General features: G+C 38.8%; 1 protein-coding gene across 1 annotated transcript in view; it reads left to right on the forward strand.

Moving 5' to 3' along the window:
- Positions 1-21,008, forward strand: part of HUWE1 (HECT, UBA and WWE domain containing E3 ubiquitin protein ligase 1) — a 170,831-nt gene that overhangs the window by 75,030 nt on the left and 74,793 nt on the right. The window contains exons 21-24 of the mRNA XM_059385249.1: positions 15,252-15,358; positions 15,540-15,717; positions 17,313-17,404; positions 18,005-18,216. Of these exons, the coding sequence (XP_059241232.1) occupies positions 15,252-15,358; positions 15,540-15,717; positions 17,313-17,404; positions 18,005-18,216 (589 nt within the window). The remainder of the gene's footprint in view (positions 1-15,251; positions 15,359-15,539; positions 15,718-17,312; positions 17,405-18,004; positions 18,217-21,008) is intronic.

A 21,008-nucleotide genomic window follows, 5' to 3' on the forward strand; every position in this document is an offset into this window, starting at 1 on the left:
AGTGGTATTATAGTTGGTTATACCACGCTGGAATAACCTGGCAGAGTTCTCTGTGTATGTTATATCCTTATAGGATATTACTGTCCACATTTGTCCACTGTGTTATGTATCTTTCTAGTTGATGATGAAATAGAGAAAGGTCAGAAATAGAGAAAGGTCAGATATTCAAATACCCATTTTTTGAATATCAAATATACTTTCTATAAGAAGTATATTATAAATCATTTGTGATAAGTAATATTGTACTTTGTGCTGTACTTAACATTGCAAGTGTGATAAGAAGCATGTCTTAATTCAATGGTTGGTCCCTCATCTTGGTCTGGAAAATTCAGTCAGAGTGGTTTCCATTCTTAGAATTGAATGACAGACCTCCCACAAACTGTAGTATAGAAAATAGTTTCTCACTGTAGAAAATTCAGTTGGGGAAGCTGTGGTTCCTTTGTAATTATTTGTAAAAATGCCTGTGCAACTTTATTTTGGCAGTATTCTGTGTATTGCTGTTGTTAAAACTTCATTTTTTTTTTTCATTTATTGGGTGCCATACATATTCAGGACATTGAGATACATCAGTGTCTAGAATTCTCCTTAAAACTAAAGGAATGTAGTGGGAAGTGTAGAAATAAACAAAACCTCCTTGTACCAGTAGCACACTTTGGGGTATCTGGAGGTAGTAGTTTTGGCTACTACAATTTAGGTACGTGGTCCCTTGCCTAAAACAAATTGGGGTTTTATATTTTAAGTTTGTATCCTGTGACCTTGCTAAATTCACTTAGAAGTTCATAATTGCTTTGTTAATTTCTTAAGATACTCTATATAGGTTTCTCATCTACAAGCAGTTCTTTTTTTAATAATCATTTTGCTTTTTATGTCTAACTGCATTGGCAAAGATTTCCAATATAATGCCAAATAGAAGTGGTGAGAATGGGCCTTTTCGCTTTATTCCTGAACTCAAGGGAGGGGAGCATTCAGTATTTCACCATTAAATCTGAGGTTAGCAGAAGGTCTTATTCCTCTTTATCAGGGTGAGGAAGTATTCCCTTGTACTATAGCAACTCCATCTTGACATGGAGAGACACCCTCCCAAGGTTAGGTTCATATGGCAGAACTCATGGAAGTAGTTCTTTAGTAAAATCAAAGATTTCTTATACAGGTGGAGAAGTCCCAAGTTACGGTGCAGGGAAGAAGGATGGCTCTCTCTGGGAGAAAGCCCCAAAACAGAGAAAAGCAAGTACACAGGCATCTTGCAAAGGGAAAGTTTAAAGGAGGCAGCAAGAGGACATGTATGCTTATGGGGTGGAGGCAGGTAGCAGGTAAGCCTTCAGAATGACACAAGAAGCCAGAAATGATATTTAGAGCACTAAAGCAAACATAGTGGAGGTCAGAATTCTTCTCTAGAGTCTTGTACTTCATCCCTGCTATTTAAATTAGCATGATAACTTTCCTGGTTACCTGTAAATAACTTGTATTTGAGAGGGACCAAATTTGCAAAGCCAACTCAAAATAATTAGGCCAGCAATTATTATTACAGCTCCATAAATGATAGTGTAGAGCCTTTCACTCTAGCCAGGAGACAGCCAGGAAAAGAAATTAATGGGGGTCTAAGAATCTGCTGGCACATTTTTTTTAATGTAGTTGGCTATTTATTTTGTTGTTGTTGTTGTTGTTGTTGTGTTTAAGATTTTATTTATTTATTTGATAGAGATCACAAGTAGGCAGAGAAGCAGGCAGAGAGGGAAGGAAGCAGGCTCCCTGCTGAGCAGAGAGCCCGATGCAGGGCTCAATTCCAGAACCCTGGGATCATGACCTGAGCCGAAGGTGGAGGCTTTAACCCACTGAGCCACCCACGCGCCCCTTGTTCTTTTATTTTAATTCTTCTGGATACCTTACTTATATTTTTGACCCACCTACAGAAGGAAGTCCCCTAAGGCACAAACGCTGCCTTAAAGTGACAGTAGTTTAATACTCATCTGTTTTAAGAGTTTATTTATTTATTTTAGAGAGAGAGAGAGTGCACACTCTTGCTCAAGTGGAAGCTGGAATGGGGAGGGAAGGGGGAACAGATCTCAAGCTGACTCTGCACTGGGTGCGGAGCCCAATGCAGGCTTGATCCCATGGCTCCCAAGATCGTGACCTGAGCCGAAACCAAGAGTTAGACGCTTAACCAACTGAGCCACTCAGGCACCCCCAATCTTTTTACTAATTATAGCAGCTAGACTGCTTTGTCCCTCATTAAGGGCTTCTAAGGCTTGAGCTCTTTGGTTTATATGATTGGCTAGGAGTTGTGCCATTGTTTGGGTAGCCTCTGTTAAGATGCGTCTATGTCACAGAATTAAAAACACCTAATCTTGTGCCCATTATACCAAAGATGGTGATGCAGCCCAGTATAAAAGTTAAAAAGGTGGCCCAGTGTTCCCTTTTGTGGCAAGAATTGATCAACGAACTAGACATTCTGGTTTGATCTAGGGTACCTGGATACTAAATACCCATAGGACACAGGTCAGGGTGTATGGACTAGAAGGGAGCAGTTGGTGGAGTAGAGTGTATGACCTTGCTGAATAGGAGTTGTGTCCTAGGAGATCCAGTAGCCCAAGGGGGCTGGAGGGTGGAGTTTCTAGTGGCCAAATTATATCACGGCAGACATGCGAGGGCAAAACAGTCTCAACAAGAAGGGCATCATGGTCTAGACTCTGGATTGGTGGGGAAGGCTAGGAAGGGCATGAAGAAGTCAGTAAGGAAATACCTGGTGAGGTTGTGCTGTCCAGCTGCAACAATTCTGTGCTAAAACCAACCAAATAAGGATTCTGACTCTTCCCAAATTCAATCTCTGACTCTTCTGCCCCACTTTTATACCCAACTATATTCCTAAGTTCCCCAGCTACCTTTTCTTCTCTTAACTTCCTGTTTAAGTCCATATTCCCTGAGCTTGTGCTCTGTTGCTAGATTAGCTGATGTCAACACCATGATGGTTGTTATGGACTGCTTAATCAGGGGGGTGACAGATAGTATGAATGTTGAAGACCTTTCAGGGAATAAGAGTTGTTTGTACAACTAATTGCCTGAACCTGGGCACCTGTTAACATTGCTAGAGTTTTAGTGCTCAGGTGACATTCTCTGTTACTATTATATAAATATTGTCTTTCAGGTTGAGGAAGATGGGCAGTGTTGATGCAGTGATGGTGGAATAATGGAAAGTGAAGTGTGAGACTGTCAGATAAAGGAAAGTCAGCTGATGGGGCCATTGGAATTGTGATGAGTGATGTGGCCACCCATTATAGGGGCAGTTAAACATTTGGGGCTGTTACCACGGAGGTTGGAACCACCGATTGTGCTAACATCATCCTCTAGGATACTGGGTTCATGGGAGTCCTGACCTAACCCCATAACTTTGATGGAAGGTTTCATACATTTGAGAAATAATTACAGAAGTGATTTTCAGTATTCCTTCGTCTCTAGGAGTTACAGAGTAATTTCTTACAGGGAATTGTGGACTGATTGAATATCCCCAAACAGTCCAGGTCACAACATGGACATAAAGGATTCCAAGGAGTTTGGCACTGAGTTGGAATTGTAGACTCCCAGATGCAGGCCATGAGCCAAATCTGGCATTGCTAGGCCAACCAGAACCAGAGTGTTCCATAATATTTTCAGACCTGTTGAGATCTATAGGCTTGGCATGATGGAGGTGTCCATTTATTTATGGAAGTCACAGGCATTGTTATCCCAGGTCCTGTAGTGGCTTTCCTTTCATTAGCTCTGTAATTAGGGCTGTAATAGGGTGGATCCAGAGCTAGCATCCATATTTAAGAATGTTAGTACTGAGAACTAATTTACGATCTTCCTTTCCTTTTTAGAAGAAGCATAAAATTGTAGGTGTGGGAACAGGCAAGACTTCCATTTCTTACAAAGAGGGAACTCCAGTTAGTGAACCTTTAAAACTATTATATTGGGAAAAGACTTTAGCAGAGACCACCTTTGTGGCATACAGAATAGTCTGAAAGGGCAAAAGACCTCAATTTTCAGTGGACCCCATTCTGTAACCCACTCTAAATGGAGGTACCAATCTAGCATAGGTTGCACCAAGTACAAAAAGGGGGCAGTGTCTTTAAGTGAGAAGAGACTCTCTTTGGGTATTATAGATTCATACATGGCAGGCATTCGTTTCATAACTAGAAGAAGAATAGGAAGGTCCTCGTTATATTTTGTTAGGATGGCATGTGACTTAAAAGGTTGAGAGTTCAGGATAACTAAGATAAAGTGGTTAAGAGAGAGACCCATTTAGGAGACCATTGTCCTTTTTTTTTTTAAATTTAAGAGCATGCCCTTAAGTAGGCTATTATGTTTTTGTGTTAAGTCTGCAGTCTACAGACGATAAGACAAATCAAAAGTTCCAGATGATGCCTTGTTTTTATTGCCAGTGCCCAGATTGAATGAATAAAATGTGTACCCCCATGAGAGTCAGTGTTATTTGGAAGCTAAAAGGGGACTAACATTTAGTGAGACCTATATTAACTGACAGCAGTAGCGTGGCAGGAAGGATAAACCAAGAACATGGTTGTATAACATTAAATCTTTGTGAGGGAATAGTACCTTATATCCCCAGATTGGGGCAGTGGCTCAATAAAATGAATTTGCCATTCAGAGAGGGAGTGTTTGCTCCTTTGTATGGATTCCCATTGACCATGATGCTAATGGAAGACAGAATGCAAAGATCACACTGGTATGCTAGAGTTTGGGCCATGGCCAGTAGCATTGGATACTATGGCACTGAGCCCAGCTTTAAGGATCTGGAGACTGCAATCACTGGAGGTCTCATTGAGCTGAGTCAGGGAGTAATATCTGAGCTTATTTGAGAAGTGTGAACAAATTAGTCAGCTATGGCGTGAAAATGAGTTTTCTGTGTGGCTGCCTTGGTATGAGTTGAGACAACAGACTTTAATTGTAATACGTGATATCTGAGCAGCAATATATTCGCAATGTAGGAAGCCTAATAGAGCACGATACTGAATGTGGTAACTTTTGAGCCCATTGACCTAAGACCCGGGAATCTATAAAAAATATAAACAGTGTTCATACCTTTATTGAGGTGTCCTCCAGTGCCAGAATGACTGTGGTCTGCTTTCTAGTTGGGCTGACTCTTGACCCATCCTTTATCAGGAGTGACCTGATCATGGGTTGGAAAGCACCAACTTTCCAGCAGGTTCCATCACATGTGATTAGTGTTAACTGCCTTCTGTAATAAATGGACTCCCTTTCTACTGGATTTCCTATTCACTGTGTCCCTGTGTTTTTAAGACAAAAGCCGGAGGCTGTGAGTCCACATTTTCACTTATTTTGGACCTTTAACTATAGTTTACTTTGTCTGCCCTTCACATTTAAAAAGATATTTCAGGTGTTTAATCCAGCTTTTAGTTCTTTTCAGCAGAATGATTTATTAAAATATTGTACCTTTTTATCTTAAAAGGAAGAATTTTCTATGTTGATGTATTTTTTGTGATCACCAATGTTTTTCTTTCTACTAAAGTCTTGTGTCTTATGTTAATTTTTTTCATATTCTGAATCTTACACTAGTTTTCTTACTCCTTTTTTGTAATGGTTATTTTTATATTTTATTGACATCTAAACTTAAAAAATTTCTTACTCTGTCTTCTGCCAGACTGGAACAACAACGTAAGGTCTTCAACCTGCCTTCATGTCACCTGTTTCTCATCATTTTTTTTGTACTTTTTTGACTTTCCTTTTCTGATTCATGTTTTAGTTTTGTTGGAGTACATCTTTGGGTAATTTTTAAAGTGTTACACTTCTTTTTCTTTCACAGTTTTGTGGACATTTCTCTATTGTCTTCTAATGTTATGCCTTGAAGATAATAACGATGTTAAACTGGTTCTTGTTCTTTTGTAGGTAACCTCATTTTCTCTTTACTCTAGGAATTTACAAATTTGACCAGGACATACTTGGTTCTCTTTCTTTTCAGTATTCTCTCATAGCAATTGGTTAGGCCTTTTTAAAAAACTGATAATTTTTCTTACTTCAGGAAAATTCCTTTGGTTCCTTTTAACTTCTATATTCTCTCTCAGAAATCCTACTGTATAGCTAGTACGCCTGCCATGTTGATTTCATGTCACTATCTGAGAGAATTTCTCTGTATAACCTTTCAAGATGCCTATGGCAGTATCAAATTTTAAACAGTTTTTACAAACTTTGTAAATTTCTATTTCCTTAAGGGACCCTTTGTCTTAACACATTATTGCTGTTTTATGGATTTTGTAGGTTCTGTAATGTGGTTTTTGTCATTAACTTTTCAGAATAATTTTTTATTTTTTTATTAACATATAATGTATTATTAGCCCCAGGGATACAGGTCTGTGAATTGCCAGATTTACACACTTCACAGCACTCACCATAGCACATACCTTCCACATTGTCCATAACCCTACCACCCTCTCCCTACCCTCCTCCGCCTGGCAACCCTCAGTTTGCTTTGCAAGATGAAGAGTCTCTTACGGTTTGTCTCCCTCCTGATCCCATCTTGTTTCATTTATTCTTTTCCCACCCCCACGTTGCCTCTCAACTTCCTCATATCAGGGAGATCATATGATAATTGATTGGCTTATTTCGCTAACCATAATAACCCCTAGTTCCATCCATGTCATTGCAAATGTCAAGATTTCATTTCTTTTGATGGCTGCATAGTATTCATTTGTGTATATATATACACTACATCACCTTTGTCCATTCATCTGTTGAGGGACATCTGGGTTCTCTCCATAGTTTGGCTGTTGTAGACATTGCTGCTATAAACATTTGGGTGCACATGCCCCTTCGGATCACTACATTTGTATAGGTTAAATACCCAGTAGTACAATTGCACTATAGGGTAGTCATAGGGTAGCTCTATTTTCAGCTTTTTGAAGAACTTCCATGCTGTTTTCCAGACTGCTTGCACCAGCTTGCATTCCCACCAGCAGTGTAGGAGGGTTCCCATTCCTCCACATCCTCGCCAGCATCTGTCATTTCCTGACTTGTTAATTTTAGCCATTCTGACAGCTGTGAGGTGGTATCTCATTGTGGTTTTGATTTGTATTTCCCTGACACCGAGTGATGGTGAGCACTTTTTCATGTGTTTGTTGGCCATCTGGATGTCTTCATTGCAGAAATGTCTGTTCATGTCCTCTGCCCATTTCTTGATTGGATTATTTGTTCTTTGGGTGTTGAGTTTGTTAAGTTCTTTATACAGGTTAGATACTAGCCCTTTATCTGATAAGTCATTTGCAAATATCTTCTCCCATTCTGTCAGTTGTGTTTTGGTTTTATTGACTGTTTCCTTTGCTGTGCAAAAGCTTTTGATTTTGATGAAGTCCCAATAGTTCATTTTTGCCCTTGCTTCCCTTGCCTTTGGCGATGTTCCTAGGAAGAAGTTGCTACAGCTGAGGTCAAAGAGGTTGCTACCTGTTTTCTCCTCAAGGATTTTGATGGATTCCTTTCTGACATTGAGGTCCTTCATGTATTTTGAGTCTATTTTCATGTGTGGTATAAGGAAATGGTCCAGTTTCATTTTTCTGCATGTGGCTGTCCAATTTTCCCAGCACCATTTGTTGAAGAGACTGTCTTTTTTCCGTTGGACATTCTTTCCTGCTTTGTCAAAGATTAGTTGACTATAGAGTTGACTGTCTATTTCTGGGCTCTCTATTCTGTTCCATTGGTCTTTGTGTCTGTTTTTATGCCAGTACCATACTGTCTTGATGATGACAGCTTTGTAGTAGAGCTTGAAGTCTGGAATTGTGATGCCACCAACTTTGGCTTTCTTTTTCAATATTCCTCTGGCTATTCGAGGTCTTTTCTGATTCCATATAAATTTTAGGATTATTTGTTCCATTTCTTTGAAAAAAAAATGGATGGGATTTTGATAGGGATTGCATTAAACGTGTAGATTGCTTTAGGTAGCATAGACATTTTCACAATATTTGTTCTTCCAATCCATGAGCATGGAACATTTTCCCATTTCTTTGTGTCTTCCTCAGCTTCTTTCATGAGTACTTATAGTTTTCTGAGTATAGATTCTTTGCCTCTTTGGTTAGGTTTATTCCTAGATATCTTGTGGTTTTGGGTGCAATTATAAATGGGATTGACTCCTTAATTTCTCTTTCTTCTGTCTTGTTGGTGTATAGAAATGCAACTGAATTCTGTGCATTGATTTTATATCCTGACACTTTACTGAATTCCTGTACAAGTTCTAGCAGATTTGGAGTGGAGTCTCTTGGGTTTTCCACATATAGTATCATATCATCGAAATATAGTATCATATCATCTGCAAAGAGTGATAGTTTGACTTCTTCTTTGCTGAATTGGATGCCTTTAATTTCTTTTTGTTGTCTGATTGCTGAGGCTAGGACTTCTGGTACTGGTACTATGTTGAATAGTAGTGGTGATAATGGACATCCCTGCCATGTTCCTGACTTTAGTGGAAAAGCTCTCAGTTTTTCTCCATTGAGAATGATATTCGTGGTGGGTTTTTCATAGAAGGTTTGATGATATCGAGGTATGTACCCTCTATCCTTACACTTTGAAGAGTTTTGATCAAGAAAGGATGCTGTACTTTGTCAAATGCTTTTTCAGCATCTATTGAGAGTATCATATGGTTCTTGTTCTTTCTTTTATTAATGTATTGTATCACATTGATTGATGTGTGGATGTTGATCCAAACTTGCAGCCCTGGAATAAATCCCACATGGTCATGGTGAATGATCCTTTTAATGTACTGTTGGATCCTATTGGCTAGTATTTTGGTGAGAATTTTTGCATTTGTGTTTATCAAGGATATTGGTCTGTCATTCTCTTTTTTGATGGGACCTTTGGTTTGGGGATCAAGGTAATGCTGGCCTCATAAAATGAGTTTAGAAGTTTTCCTTCCATTTCTATTTTTTGGAACAGTTTCAGGAAAATACGAATTAATTCTTTAAATGTTTGGTAGAATTCCCCTGGGAAACTGTCTGGCCCTGGGCTCTTGTTTTTTGGGAGATTTTTGATGACTGCTTCAATCTCCTTACTGGTTATGGGTCTCTCTTCAGGTTTTCTATTTCTTCCTGGTTCCGTTGTGGTAGTTTATATGTCTCTAGGAATGCATCCATTTCTTCCAGATTGTCAAATTTGCCAGTGTATAGTTGCTCATAATATGTTCTTATAATTTTATTTCTTTGGTGGTGTTTGTGATCTCTTCTCTTTCGTTCATGATTTTATTTGTTTGGGTCCTTTTTTTTTCTTTTTGATAAGTCTGGCCAGGGGGTTATCAGTCTTACTAATTCTTTCAAAGAACCAACTCCTAGTTTCATTGATTTATTCTGTTGTTTTTTTGCTTTCTATTTCATTGATTTCTGCTCTGATCTTTATTCTTGCTCTTCTCCTGCTGTGTTTAGGCTTTCTTTGTTGTTCTTTCTCCAGCTCCCTTAGGTGTTAGGTTAGGTTGTATATTTGAGACCTTTCTTGTTTCTTGAGAAAGGCTTGTATCACTGTCTAATTTCCTTGCAGGACTGCCTTTGCTGCATCCCACAGATTTTGAACCGTTGTGTTTTCATTAGTATTTGTTTCCATGAATATTTTCAATTCTTATTTAATTTCCTGGTTAACCCCATTCATTCCTTGTAGGATGCTCTTTAGTCTTCATGTATTTGGATTCTTTGCAAATTTCTTCTTGTGATTCAGTTCTAGCTTCAGAACATTGTGGTCTGAAAATATGCAGAATGATCCTAATCTTTTGATACTGGTTGAGACCTGATTTATGACCCAGGATGTGATCTATTCTGGAGAATGTTCCATGTGCACTAGAGAAGAATGTGTATTCTGTTGCATTGGAATGGAGTGCTCTGAATATATCTGTAATGTCCATCTGATCCAGTGTGTCATTTAAGGCCTTTATTTCCTTGTTGATCTTTTGCTTGGATGATCTGTTCATTTCAGTGAAGGGGGTGTTAAATTCCTCTACTATTATTGTATTGTTGTCAATGTGTTTCTTTAATTTTGTTATTAATTAGTTTATACAGTTGGCTGCTCCCATGTTAGGGGCATAGATATTTAAAACTGTTATATCTTCTTGTTGGACAGACCCTTTGAGTATGATACAGTGTCTCTCCTCATCTCTTATTATAGTTTTTGGCTTAACACCCAATTGATCTGATATAAGGATTGCCACCCCAGCTTTCTTCTGATTTCCATTAGCATGGTAAATTGTTTTCCACCCCCTCACTTTAAATATGGAGGTGTCTTCGGGTCTAAAATGAGTTTCTTATAGGCAATATATTGATGGGTTTTGTTTTTTTATCCATTCTGATACCCTGTGTCTTTTGATTGGGGCATTTAGCCCATTTACATTGAGAGATGAATTTAGTTCTATTGTATTGCCCGTAAGGTGACTATTACTATATATTGTCTCTGTTCCTTTCTGGTCTACTACTTTTAGGCTCTCTCTTGGCTTAGAGGACCCCTTTCAATATTTCCTGTAGAGCTGGTTTGGTGTTTACAAATTCTTTCAGATTTTGTTTGTCCTGGAAGCTTTTTATCTCTCCTTCTATTTTCAATGATAGCCTAGCTGCATATTGTATTCTTGGCTGTATATTTTTCTTATTTAGCGCTCTGAATATATCATGCCAGTTTTTCTGGCCTGCCAGGTCTCCGTGGATAAGTCTGCTGCCAGTCTAATATTTTCACCACTGTATGTCACAGACCTCTTGTCCCGGGCTGCTTTCAGGATTTTCTCTTTGTCGCTAAGACTTGTAAATTTTACTACAAGATGTTGGGGTGTGGACCTATTCTTACTGATTTTGAGGGGGGTTCTCTGCACCTCCTGGATTTTGATGCTTGTTCCCTTTGCCATATTAGGGAAATTCTCTACAATAATTCTCTCCAATATACCTTATGCTCCCCTCTCTCTTTCTTCTTCTTCTGGAATTCCAGTTATTCTAATTTTGTTTTGTCTTATGTTACCACTCATCTTTTGAATTCTCCCCTCATGGTCCAGTAGTTGTTTGTCATTCACACATTGAAACACATTGACAATAATACAATAATACAATAGTGATATATAAGACCAAATGACAGAGAATTATATATATCATATAATATATGTACATTATATACATTAATATACATATAAATTATAATATATAATATATGTCTATATTATATATCACTATATATCACTAATTCTCTCTTCTGCCTCCTAGCAGTAAGAGCCTCCATTTTTTATTGCACCTCATTAATAGCTTTTTTTATTTCAGCTTAGTTAGATTTTAGTTCTTTTATTTCTCCAGAAAGGCCTTTTATTTCTCCAGACAGGATTTCTCTAATATCTTCCATGCCTTTTTTGAGCCCAGCTAGCACCTTGAGAATCGTCATTCTGAACTCTAGATCTGACATATTACCAATGTCCGTATTGAATAGGTCCTTAGCCTTCCGGTACTGCCTCTTGTTCTTTTTTTTGTGGTGAGTTTTTCTGCCTTGTTATTTTATCCAGATAAGAATATGTGAAGGAGAGAATAAAATACTAAAAGTGTGGCAAAGACCCCAGGAAAATGTGCTTTAATCCAATCAGAAGAGACCCCATATCGTGGGGAAAGAAAGGGGGTAAAAAGAAGTTCAGAGAAAAAAAATAAAGAAAAAGTATAAAAAAGAAAATATATATATATTAAACTGATGAATAGAACAGAGTTACCCACTTAATTTTGGGAGTATTTTGGTCTCTTAAAAGAAACTACCTCCCAAAATCTTAAAGAATGAAAAATTTTATATATATATATATATATATATATATATGTATATATATATATATACATATATATATATATATTCACACACACATACGTACAATAAGGGTAAACACAATGAAGGGATGGAATATGACTATGAATATGACAATTTAAAAAAAAAATTTCTATGAAAGGAGTTGATAAGATAAGTTGTTTGGGAGAATTAAGGAAAAGAACCTGGAGAGAATTTGCTTAGTCTGGAAACTAGAACAAAAGCCCTGTGCTAGATTTAGGGTATATTTTGATAAAGTAGAAGAAGTTGTATTCCCAATTTTTTAGAAGAAAAATATCCATGTATATACAAAAAATAAAGTGAGATACAATGAAGGATAAAATATAACTATAATATTGAAGGTTCAAAAATACTTTTTTGTGAAAGGTGTTGTTAAGATAAACTAGTTAAGAAATGTTAAAAGAGGAAAGTATAAGTTAATTAAATTTTAGCATAAGAAAAAATAAAAGTAAAAAAAATTAATTAACTTTGCAAAACTAAAGAATCATGGGGAGAAATCTATGAATTCCATGCTTTGCTTTCTCCTCCTCTGGAATTCTGCTGTTCTCCTTGGTAAGTGAACTTGGTCTTGGCTGGATTCCTTATGATCTTCTGGGGGAGGGGCCTGTTGTAGTAACTCTCAAGTGTCTTTGTCTGAGGCGGAATTGCACGGCCCTTACCAGGGGCCTGGCTAAGTAATCCTCTCTGGTTCACTTTCGGGAGCTTTTGTTCCCTGAATGCTTTCCATAGAGTTTCGGAGGATGGGAATGAAAATGGCTGCCTCCCAGTCTCTAGCCCTGAGGAGCCGAGTACTCGGGGCCCCATTGCTCAGTGCACCCTCAGAGAAAAGCACTCAGTCACTCCCATCTCTCTGACACCTGGCCGTGCTCCAAGCTCACCCAGCCTGTGACCAAGCATCTCTGTCTCTGGCACACAGCCCCAGCTGGAGTCTCTAAACCCAAGCAAATCCCTGAGCTCTTCCAGGGAGGGTCTCCCCGGATCTTGTGGGGTCCCTGCTCAAAGAGCAGTGTCTTGACTGTGCCACGTATCACAGTTTAAGGTAACCCCAAGTTGAGAGCTCACTCCTCGTCTCTGTCTCTAGCTGGCTTCCCCGCTCTAATACCTGCAAGCTCTGCAACACTCAAGACAACGCCAATCCTTCTGTGACCCCACGGGGCCTGAGGCCACATTGTCCCCACGTGGGCTTCACCTGGCTTAGCCTCTGGAGGGATGTCCCTCAGTGGAGCTGACTTTTGAAAGATCTCATTTTTGCTCTGTTGCTCTGCCGCTTGCCGGGAGCCAGCCCTTTTCCCCGTGGTCTATCTTCCCATTGCTTTGAATTCAATTCTCCACAGGTCCTTCCTTTCAGAAAGTGGTCGATTTTCTGTTTCTAGTATTATTGCTCTTCTCTTTGATCTCCTTTGGATTTGTAGGTGTTCGGAGTGGTTTGATAAACTCTCTAGCTGATCTCCTGCTACCTGATCTCATCTCAACCTACTACTTGTCTGCCATCTTGACTCCTCCCTATCATTAATTTTTTAAGAGTTAACTTAGTAGTCAGTTGCTAGGTTCCACATGGAGCCAGTTGGTTTTTGTGTTTCCTTTTTAAAAAATTCTAATATTTGGTCATCTGTTAATTTTAAAAGAGGGTTTAAACTGTCCCATTGCACAGTAGCATTAACTTCTTTTAATTTAGACATTTGTTTTAGGAAAAAGTCTGTGGAAGATTCTATTATATATCAGTAGGAACCCAAAAAATGACTTATAGTTTCCATAAGTTTGTAGTCCCATCAGAAGTCCCAAAGGTCATTGACAACTGTTGGTCCCCAGTAATTGTCATATATTTGCCCATCTCAATGACATTTGGAGTAGATGCACCCCTTTGTCAGGTTTTAAAGTCAAAATTTTTAAATGTCATAAAATGAGTTGGGAAGCCTTGTCTTAATTGCTCCTAGAAGGTTTAATAATCTCACATCTAAAATTGTTACTTTAAGACAGTTGGGTGGTTCAGTCTGTTAAGCATCTGCCTTCAGCTAAGGTTGTGATCCCAGGGTCCTGGGATCGAGTCCCACATTGGGCTCCTTGTTCAACGGAGAGGCTGCTTCCCCCTCTGCCTGCCTCTCCCCCGCGCCCCGCTTGTATGCACACTCTCTCTCTATCTGACAAATGAATAAATAAAATCTTTTTTAAAAATAATGAAACTGTTGGTTTGGTGCCTGTTACTTGGTATTTTTACTTTTAAAAATGGTTAATGGGCTAGGCTGCTTTGCTATCACTTCTTGAGAGTCGATTTTTTTATCACATTTTCTTACAACTTCTTGAGAGTCGATTTTTTTATCACATTTTCTTACAAAAGCATTACATTTCACTTGTAAGCATACAGTTTGTAAAAGAATTTTATTCTAAATCTGGTCAGATCTCCTTTTTTAACTGCTGATATACTGCCTGCTTTTCTTGGATTTCACATAAGCTTGTAAGCTTTTTCAGTCTTTTCAGAGGGTTAGTTGCAGGTTTTAATTATTCGTCCTATTGGCTTGCAGTTCACTAAATGCTGTTTTTTTCTATTATTTCTAGCTTCGCTTTTGGTTACCTTTAATGAATGCATTAATTTTCTCTTGAGCACTGCTGACCATCTATACAGCCCAAGTTAAATACAATATTGTCAAAAGTTGGGCAGATTACATTCCTAAGAACTCTTAACATTGCTAATGGTATTTTAAAATTACTAAAAGGCTTTTGAGAAGACATTTTGTCCATTCCATCAGCTGTTTACTTCAGTCCGGAAACCACCCCCCTATCTTAGATATTTTCCCTGCATTTTAAGCAAAGGTTGCATTTTTAGATTTGTTAGTTCTCATAATCGTGGTCTGGTTTATATCCGCAGTGGTTCATGTATTTAGTGGAGTGGTATGCAGCCATTCATTTGAATGAAGTGTAGTGTAATGACAGGGAAAGAAAAAGGAGAATATATGGCGTATATTATAATTTAAAAGAAACAGGTTATATAGCAGTGTAACCTCAGTGGTATAAAAATGTGCTCCTAAAATCTTAATATGTTTTTCATTTATATGTATTTCTTGAATTATATATGTTTAAGATGTAGAACATGATCTGATATATGTAGTGAAATGATTTCTATAATCAAGCTAATTAACAAATCATCTCACATAGTTACCTTTTTTATGTGAGGAAAGCACCTGAAATTTCTTGGTATATTTTTCAGTGTTCATTATGGTATTATTAATTATCATTATACCTATACATTGCCCATAAAAATCTTGAAGGTTTTTCACCTAATTCTTAATAGTGATCTTCTGATGGAGCAGTATTAGGAGCTTTCGTTTCAGAGTAAGTGTAAGTATTTAAATTATTGTACATTGGGTATGTTTTTTTAAGCCTTTGGAGTTTTATTGTTAATACCTGTGAACACTATTTGAGTTTTTCCTATTTCTCATCTTTTTTAGCTACTGAAGTGGTGACTGTGTTTGTATTTCAAGAACCATCACTTCTCTCCTCACTCCAGGACAATGGATTAACAGATGTCATGCTTCATGCACTGCTTATCAAAGATGTGAGTCCTTTACTCTCTCTCTGTAAAGAATGCTCTTTGCATACCCTTCCGCATGATATGCACCTTCCCACAATATACCCCTCCCCTATTACCTCTCTGTGCAATAGCCTGGTCAGAGGTTCGTGGCATCTATACCTGAATGCTTTTAGAGGTCTTCAAATTCACTTGATCTTCTCTCTAGGTTCCTGCTACCCGTGAAGTCCTTGGCTCCCTCCCAAATGTATTCAGTGCACTCTGCTTGAATGCCCGAGGTCTTCAGTCATTTGTGCAGTGTCAGCCTTTTGAACGTCTTTTCAAAGTTCTTTTGTCTCCAGATTACCTCCCAGCCATGCGAAGGAGGAGGAGTTCTGATCCTCTTGGTAAGTCACCAGGATTTATCTTACAATAATTGGATTGTTGTTGTGCTAAGATTTTAGGTGATTATTGAGCCACCAGTTTGAGAAGAAAACCCTTTTTTGACCTCACATTTCTCTGGCTAGGTGTTCTAAGCTTAATGGGAATTATCAATATAGTTATTACTATATCACTATGTACATTGTATAGCAGGTAGAAAAGAATACTTCAGGGGTACCTGGGTGGCTCAGTGGGTTAAGCCTCTGCCTTTGGCTCAGGTCTTGATCCCAGGACCCTGGGATCAAGCCCCACATTGGGCTCTCTCTGCTCAGCGGGGAGCCTGCTTCCCCCTCTCTCTTTGCCTACTTGTAATCTCTCTGTCAAATAAATTTTAAAATGAAATCTTAAAAAAAAAAAAAGAATACTTCACCTTTATCTTCTGCTCATATTTTCATGTTTCTCAGCAGTTCAGTGTGTGTGTGTGTGTGTTCAGAAGTTCAAAGTTTTAATCGAAATTTGTACAAGTGTTGGGAAAACCTTTTCCCTTCCTGGGCCACCAAATGGTCCAAATCACGTTCCTAGGTGGCCTAAGTGGCTCCAGATCTTCAGGTGATCCCTCCAGACCATGCCCTCATGTTCCAGTTGGCTGTAGCGTTTGGGCGGGTCAGAAGCTGAACTGTGGAGTGACTCACAGAAGCTGCCCCCCTCTTCTTGGGTTAGGGCGGGAGGGGCAGCCCTGAATTCCCAGGTGGACTACCAGGAGGCAGGACCTACACTGCACTGCCCTCAGTGGGATTACCCAGAGGAGCAGGAATTATCCAGTGGAGATCTTGGGGGCAAGTTCACCTAGGGCTTGGGGTCTGGCACAAGAGGGAAAGGTCTCCTTGGGAAATTTCCACCTGTCATCATTTCTGTGCCACTTGGATGCCTCAGTGGCCAGAACTTGAGAGAGGCTGAGGACTTCCTTCCAGTGACCTTTGGATGCGCAAATAAGAGGTAGTGTTCCTCAGACTGTCAAAGTTCATTGTTAGATCTGCTGTCATGGTGCTAGTGAGAGACGGGTATTTGGGGCAGTATATTTCCAGATCTACTGTCTAGCAATAGGAGATACAAAGTCCTGAGGTGTTGATCTTAGTAGACTTCTATTCTAATCTAAGTCCCCAGAATAGTCACAAATGAATAGATTTCCTTTCCAGTGTATTTGAGACCATATTATTGAGGAATAGTGAGGAGGTAGGGTTCTAGAAAGAATCCAGTTTTCATAAGTGTACTTTGTCTTTCGAGCTGCCATTGTCATTCTCTATTGGGGCAGCCGAGGATTAATGGTTTTATGCTTCTTTCTTTTCTCTCTCTCTTTGCTAGTTCAGACCTTGGTAGTAGAGATTGCAAGGGTAGAATGTAATGTACGTGGTTATTTTTAAATATGCTCAGTAGACTGATGGGGTTTTTTTCTTCCTCCCTAATGATTTACTTTCAGAAGTTGGTGTGAATTCATTTGAGAAAATGTGGCATTAGAAAAATCATAACCACCAGCTCAGTTTCTTCTTTCCTCCTCATTGGCAAAGAAGATAGCTCAAATTCTATTCTTTCAGTCTTTCTAACAGTTCATTTTTGCTTTAAGGGGATACTGCATCTAACCTGGGGAGTGCTGTTGATGAGCTCATGAGACATCAGCCCACCCTCAAAACAGATGCAACAACGGCGATCATCAAGGTAGGAAGTGATTAAGACTAACCATGGGCATGAGAGAGCAGTTAAGGGGGTTTTTAAGAAAAAAACTTGGCCTGCTGGAGGTCATCTGGATTCTTGGGCTAGGCCTAAAAGAGGATTATATCTGCCTTATTTTCTCCATGTCTTTGGGTTTGTCCTTTGTCCCGGACCCTCCCCCAAAAGTCACTTAAGTATTGTGTTCTTCCATAAGATATTAACAAGTTGCCAGGATTTAACTTCATTTGTAAAAGCATGTTACTTTTTCTAATCTTTGTTTCTTGATATTTTTTTCACATTTAGTATCCCTGCCAGTTGCCTGAATGATGTAGGAGTTCCTAGTTATTGTGAATTGGGACATGAAGTCAGATTAGTCATTCGATCACTTAACATCTGTGTTAAGTTATTTAACTTCAGAACTTCAGTTCCCTTATTTGTAAAATGGGATTGATGACTATATTTCATAAGTGATATATTTTACATACATACATGTATATAAAATGTTTTGGTACTTCTGTGTATAACAGATAGAAAATGCTCTAAAAGTGTTAGTTGTCCCCCGTTTCTTATTTACTAATAAATAATCCTATTTTCTGTGTCTTACAGTTACTTGAAGAAATCTGTAATCTTGGAAGAGACCCTAAATACATCTGTCAGAAGCCATCAATCCAGAAGGCTGATGGAACTGCAACTGCTCCTCCTCCAAGGTCTAATCATGCTGCAGAAGAGGCCTCTAGTGAAGATGAAGAGGAGGAAGAAGTACAGGCCATGCAGAGCTTTAATTCTACCCAACAGAATGAAACAGAGCCTAATCAGCAGTAAGTATTGACAAGACAGGTTTCCTAGCCTTGTGATCTTAGGCATGTCATTTTCATCCATAACATGAGGGAGTTGGTTCATTACAGGATTCTTCCAGCCCTAAGAGTCTAGTTTTTTCTTTCTTTGACCATTGTGCATCATTTAGGCTTTCATAATTAATTGTATGGATTGCCTTAGCAAGGTGTCTTTCTTTAAAATTTGTTCATGGAATTGAATCCACTATATCAAGTTTATGGGTTTTTCTCAGAGGACTTTTTCCCCATTGTTGATTTGGTATTTGCATCATTGTTTGATTGTTTGCATAAGTGAGCACATAATGAAACATTGCACTTTTGAAGCCTGTCTCCAAAGTCCTTAAAAATTACAGAGATTTGTTGTTGGTTGGTCTTTGCTTTTGTTTGATTACTATCTGTTTATTTTAGATAAATCATAAGTCTTTGGAATATACGATATTATTATAACCAGGCACGGTAGATTTTCCTTCTTATTTCTGTTTATTTAAGTTTTGTTTTACATAAAAATTGACTACCTGAATGAGTTGGGGATGGGCTTAAAGACTGCTTGCTGGCTGGTGGTGCATAGTCTACCAGGCTCTTTGAGCTTATATTGTCACATGCAAGCGGTGAAATGTAACTTGTAGCTGTAACTTTTTTAAAAAAATTTATTAGGCAGAGAGAGAGAGGAAGGGAAGCAGGCTCCCCGCTGAGCAGAGAGCCCAATGCGGGGCTTTATCCCAGTCCCCTGGGATCAACAACCAGAGCTGAAGGCAGAGGCTCTAACCCACTGAGCCACCCAGGTGCCCCCATAGCTGTAACTCTTAATCATATTCATGCCAGAAGAGGGTGTGATACCTCTGAGCTGTCATGCATTTATCCATTTAATAAGTGCTCTTCTGGTTTATAGATACCTAGTTCTGAGAAAAACAGGAAATGTTTTAAGTGTGGATATGAATGGGCTTGGGCTGGTCTTGAATGACAGTTTGGAACTTAAGAGAAAATTATGGCAGGATACACAGAAGGAGGAAAGTCCTGGACAACAAAACTGGTGTGCCCTCTTGGAGCTCTAGGAAGTGATGAGCCTGTTGGTATGAGGTTTGTTTGGGTTTTGGTTTTGGGGGGGTTTGTTGTTTTTTGGAGGAGATGCATTAACTACTAAGTTTGTTGGACAGATGTGTCTTACCCTTGTCTGAGATGGCAACTTCATTCTAGCAGCATCTTCTAATTTTGATTAAAACATTCTCTTTCGGAAGAGACCTGAAAGAAAACAAGATTTTATATGCAGAGGAGTCAGAATCTGTGCTTACTTGCCACACCCTTGATTGTTAGCCACCCTGCGAGAGAGAGAGAGAGAGAGAGAGAGAGAGAGAGAGAGAAAGAGAGAGATACTGTTTCCTTTCCTGACTACAAGACAAGGGAAGGATTTCTTAAACTTGAGGAGTGGGGGGGTGGTTTTGAGTGAGGTTGCACGTGTTCATCTGCATATAACTTTTTCTCTACCAGAATACCTTAGAATAAAATGTGCCCACATTTTAAGCTATCATAGTAAATTGATGTTTTCTCACACCCTTGTATTTTTTCACTCCGTGCTTTTCATGGGATATATGTCACTGTGTACTATTTATATTTGTCCCCACCCCACCCCAAATTATCTTATCTCCTTCTTTTCTATCTACTAAATTCCTGCTTAGCCAGTTCAAACGTCACATTCTTAAAGGAGCTTTTCCTTTTACCTCCGAATGGGAAGTCAGTCTTTTGTGTTCTTCCCAAAGTTTAGTTGGAATTATTCATATTTTCTAATGGTTTCTCCCATTAATCTGTGTGCTCCTCCAGGGAAGGGACAATGTCTCATTTTACAGTGTATCCTAATTACTTTGTATATAGCGGATAATTGGCCAGTAAATGTTCATTTGGTGCTTTGATGGAATGACTCTAGAGCATTAGATGAAGGATTTCCTGAGTTTTAAATGCCAAGAGAGGTGGATCCTAATGAAACACGAATGAGAAGAAATAGTAAAAATACAGGCATGCACAGCATTAATAGTCTACCATAGTGTTAATCATATGTAGCTTCTAAAGCTATAGAGGACTCTAGCAATTGCTATTCCATGGTATTGATGTTTTGCTATACTCTGTGTGGTCTGGGTGTTTATCACTACCTCATTCACATAACGTATCTAAGAGTCTCACAAATGTTGACATATGTATACTTTCCCAGTTCTGCCACCTTCAGAAGTCTCAATTGGGTTACTCTGGATTATTAAGGCTGGAAGGAAAAGTAAGAAACTGACTAAACTCAACCTTCATCTCGAAAGCCATAATATATTAAAGGGAGTTCTTTTATCTCCCTATCCCAGGTAGTTGTTATGGTGGGAGTTACTATGTACTTTCTGCCAGTATGGGAAGAGGCTTAGAAAAATTTATAGTGTGTGCCATCCCTTCTCTCCAGAAGTCTTATTTGTGTCCCCCAACTCACCCCCAATGCAGAATTCTTCAGTGGGACTCTCAAACAAATTCCAGTCTCACGTGTCCTCATCTGTTGTCCAGTGCCTTAAATAAACACATGAATATATTTTTTCCTGTTTTTTAATTAAGGTTTAATTTCTGTAAACTGCACAATCTTAAGATTCCAATTTCTCTACCCTAAAGCAGGACAGCTACTTATTTTTTTTTTAATTTATTTATTTTAGAGAGAGCGCACATTGCCAGGGCATGGGCAGAGGGAGAGAACCCTCAAGTAGATTCCCCACTGAATGTGGAGCCCAACTGTGGGGCATTATCTCAACCCTGAGATC

The sequence above is a fragment of the Mustela nigripes genome, chromosome X, assembly GCF_022355385.1.
Source record: "Mustela nigripes isolate SB6536 chromosome X, MUSNIG.SB6536, whole genome shotgun sequence".
NCBI lineage: Eukaryota > Metazoa > Chordata > Mammalia > Carnivora > Mustelidae > Mustela > Mustela nigripes.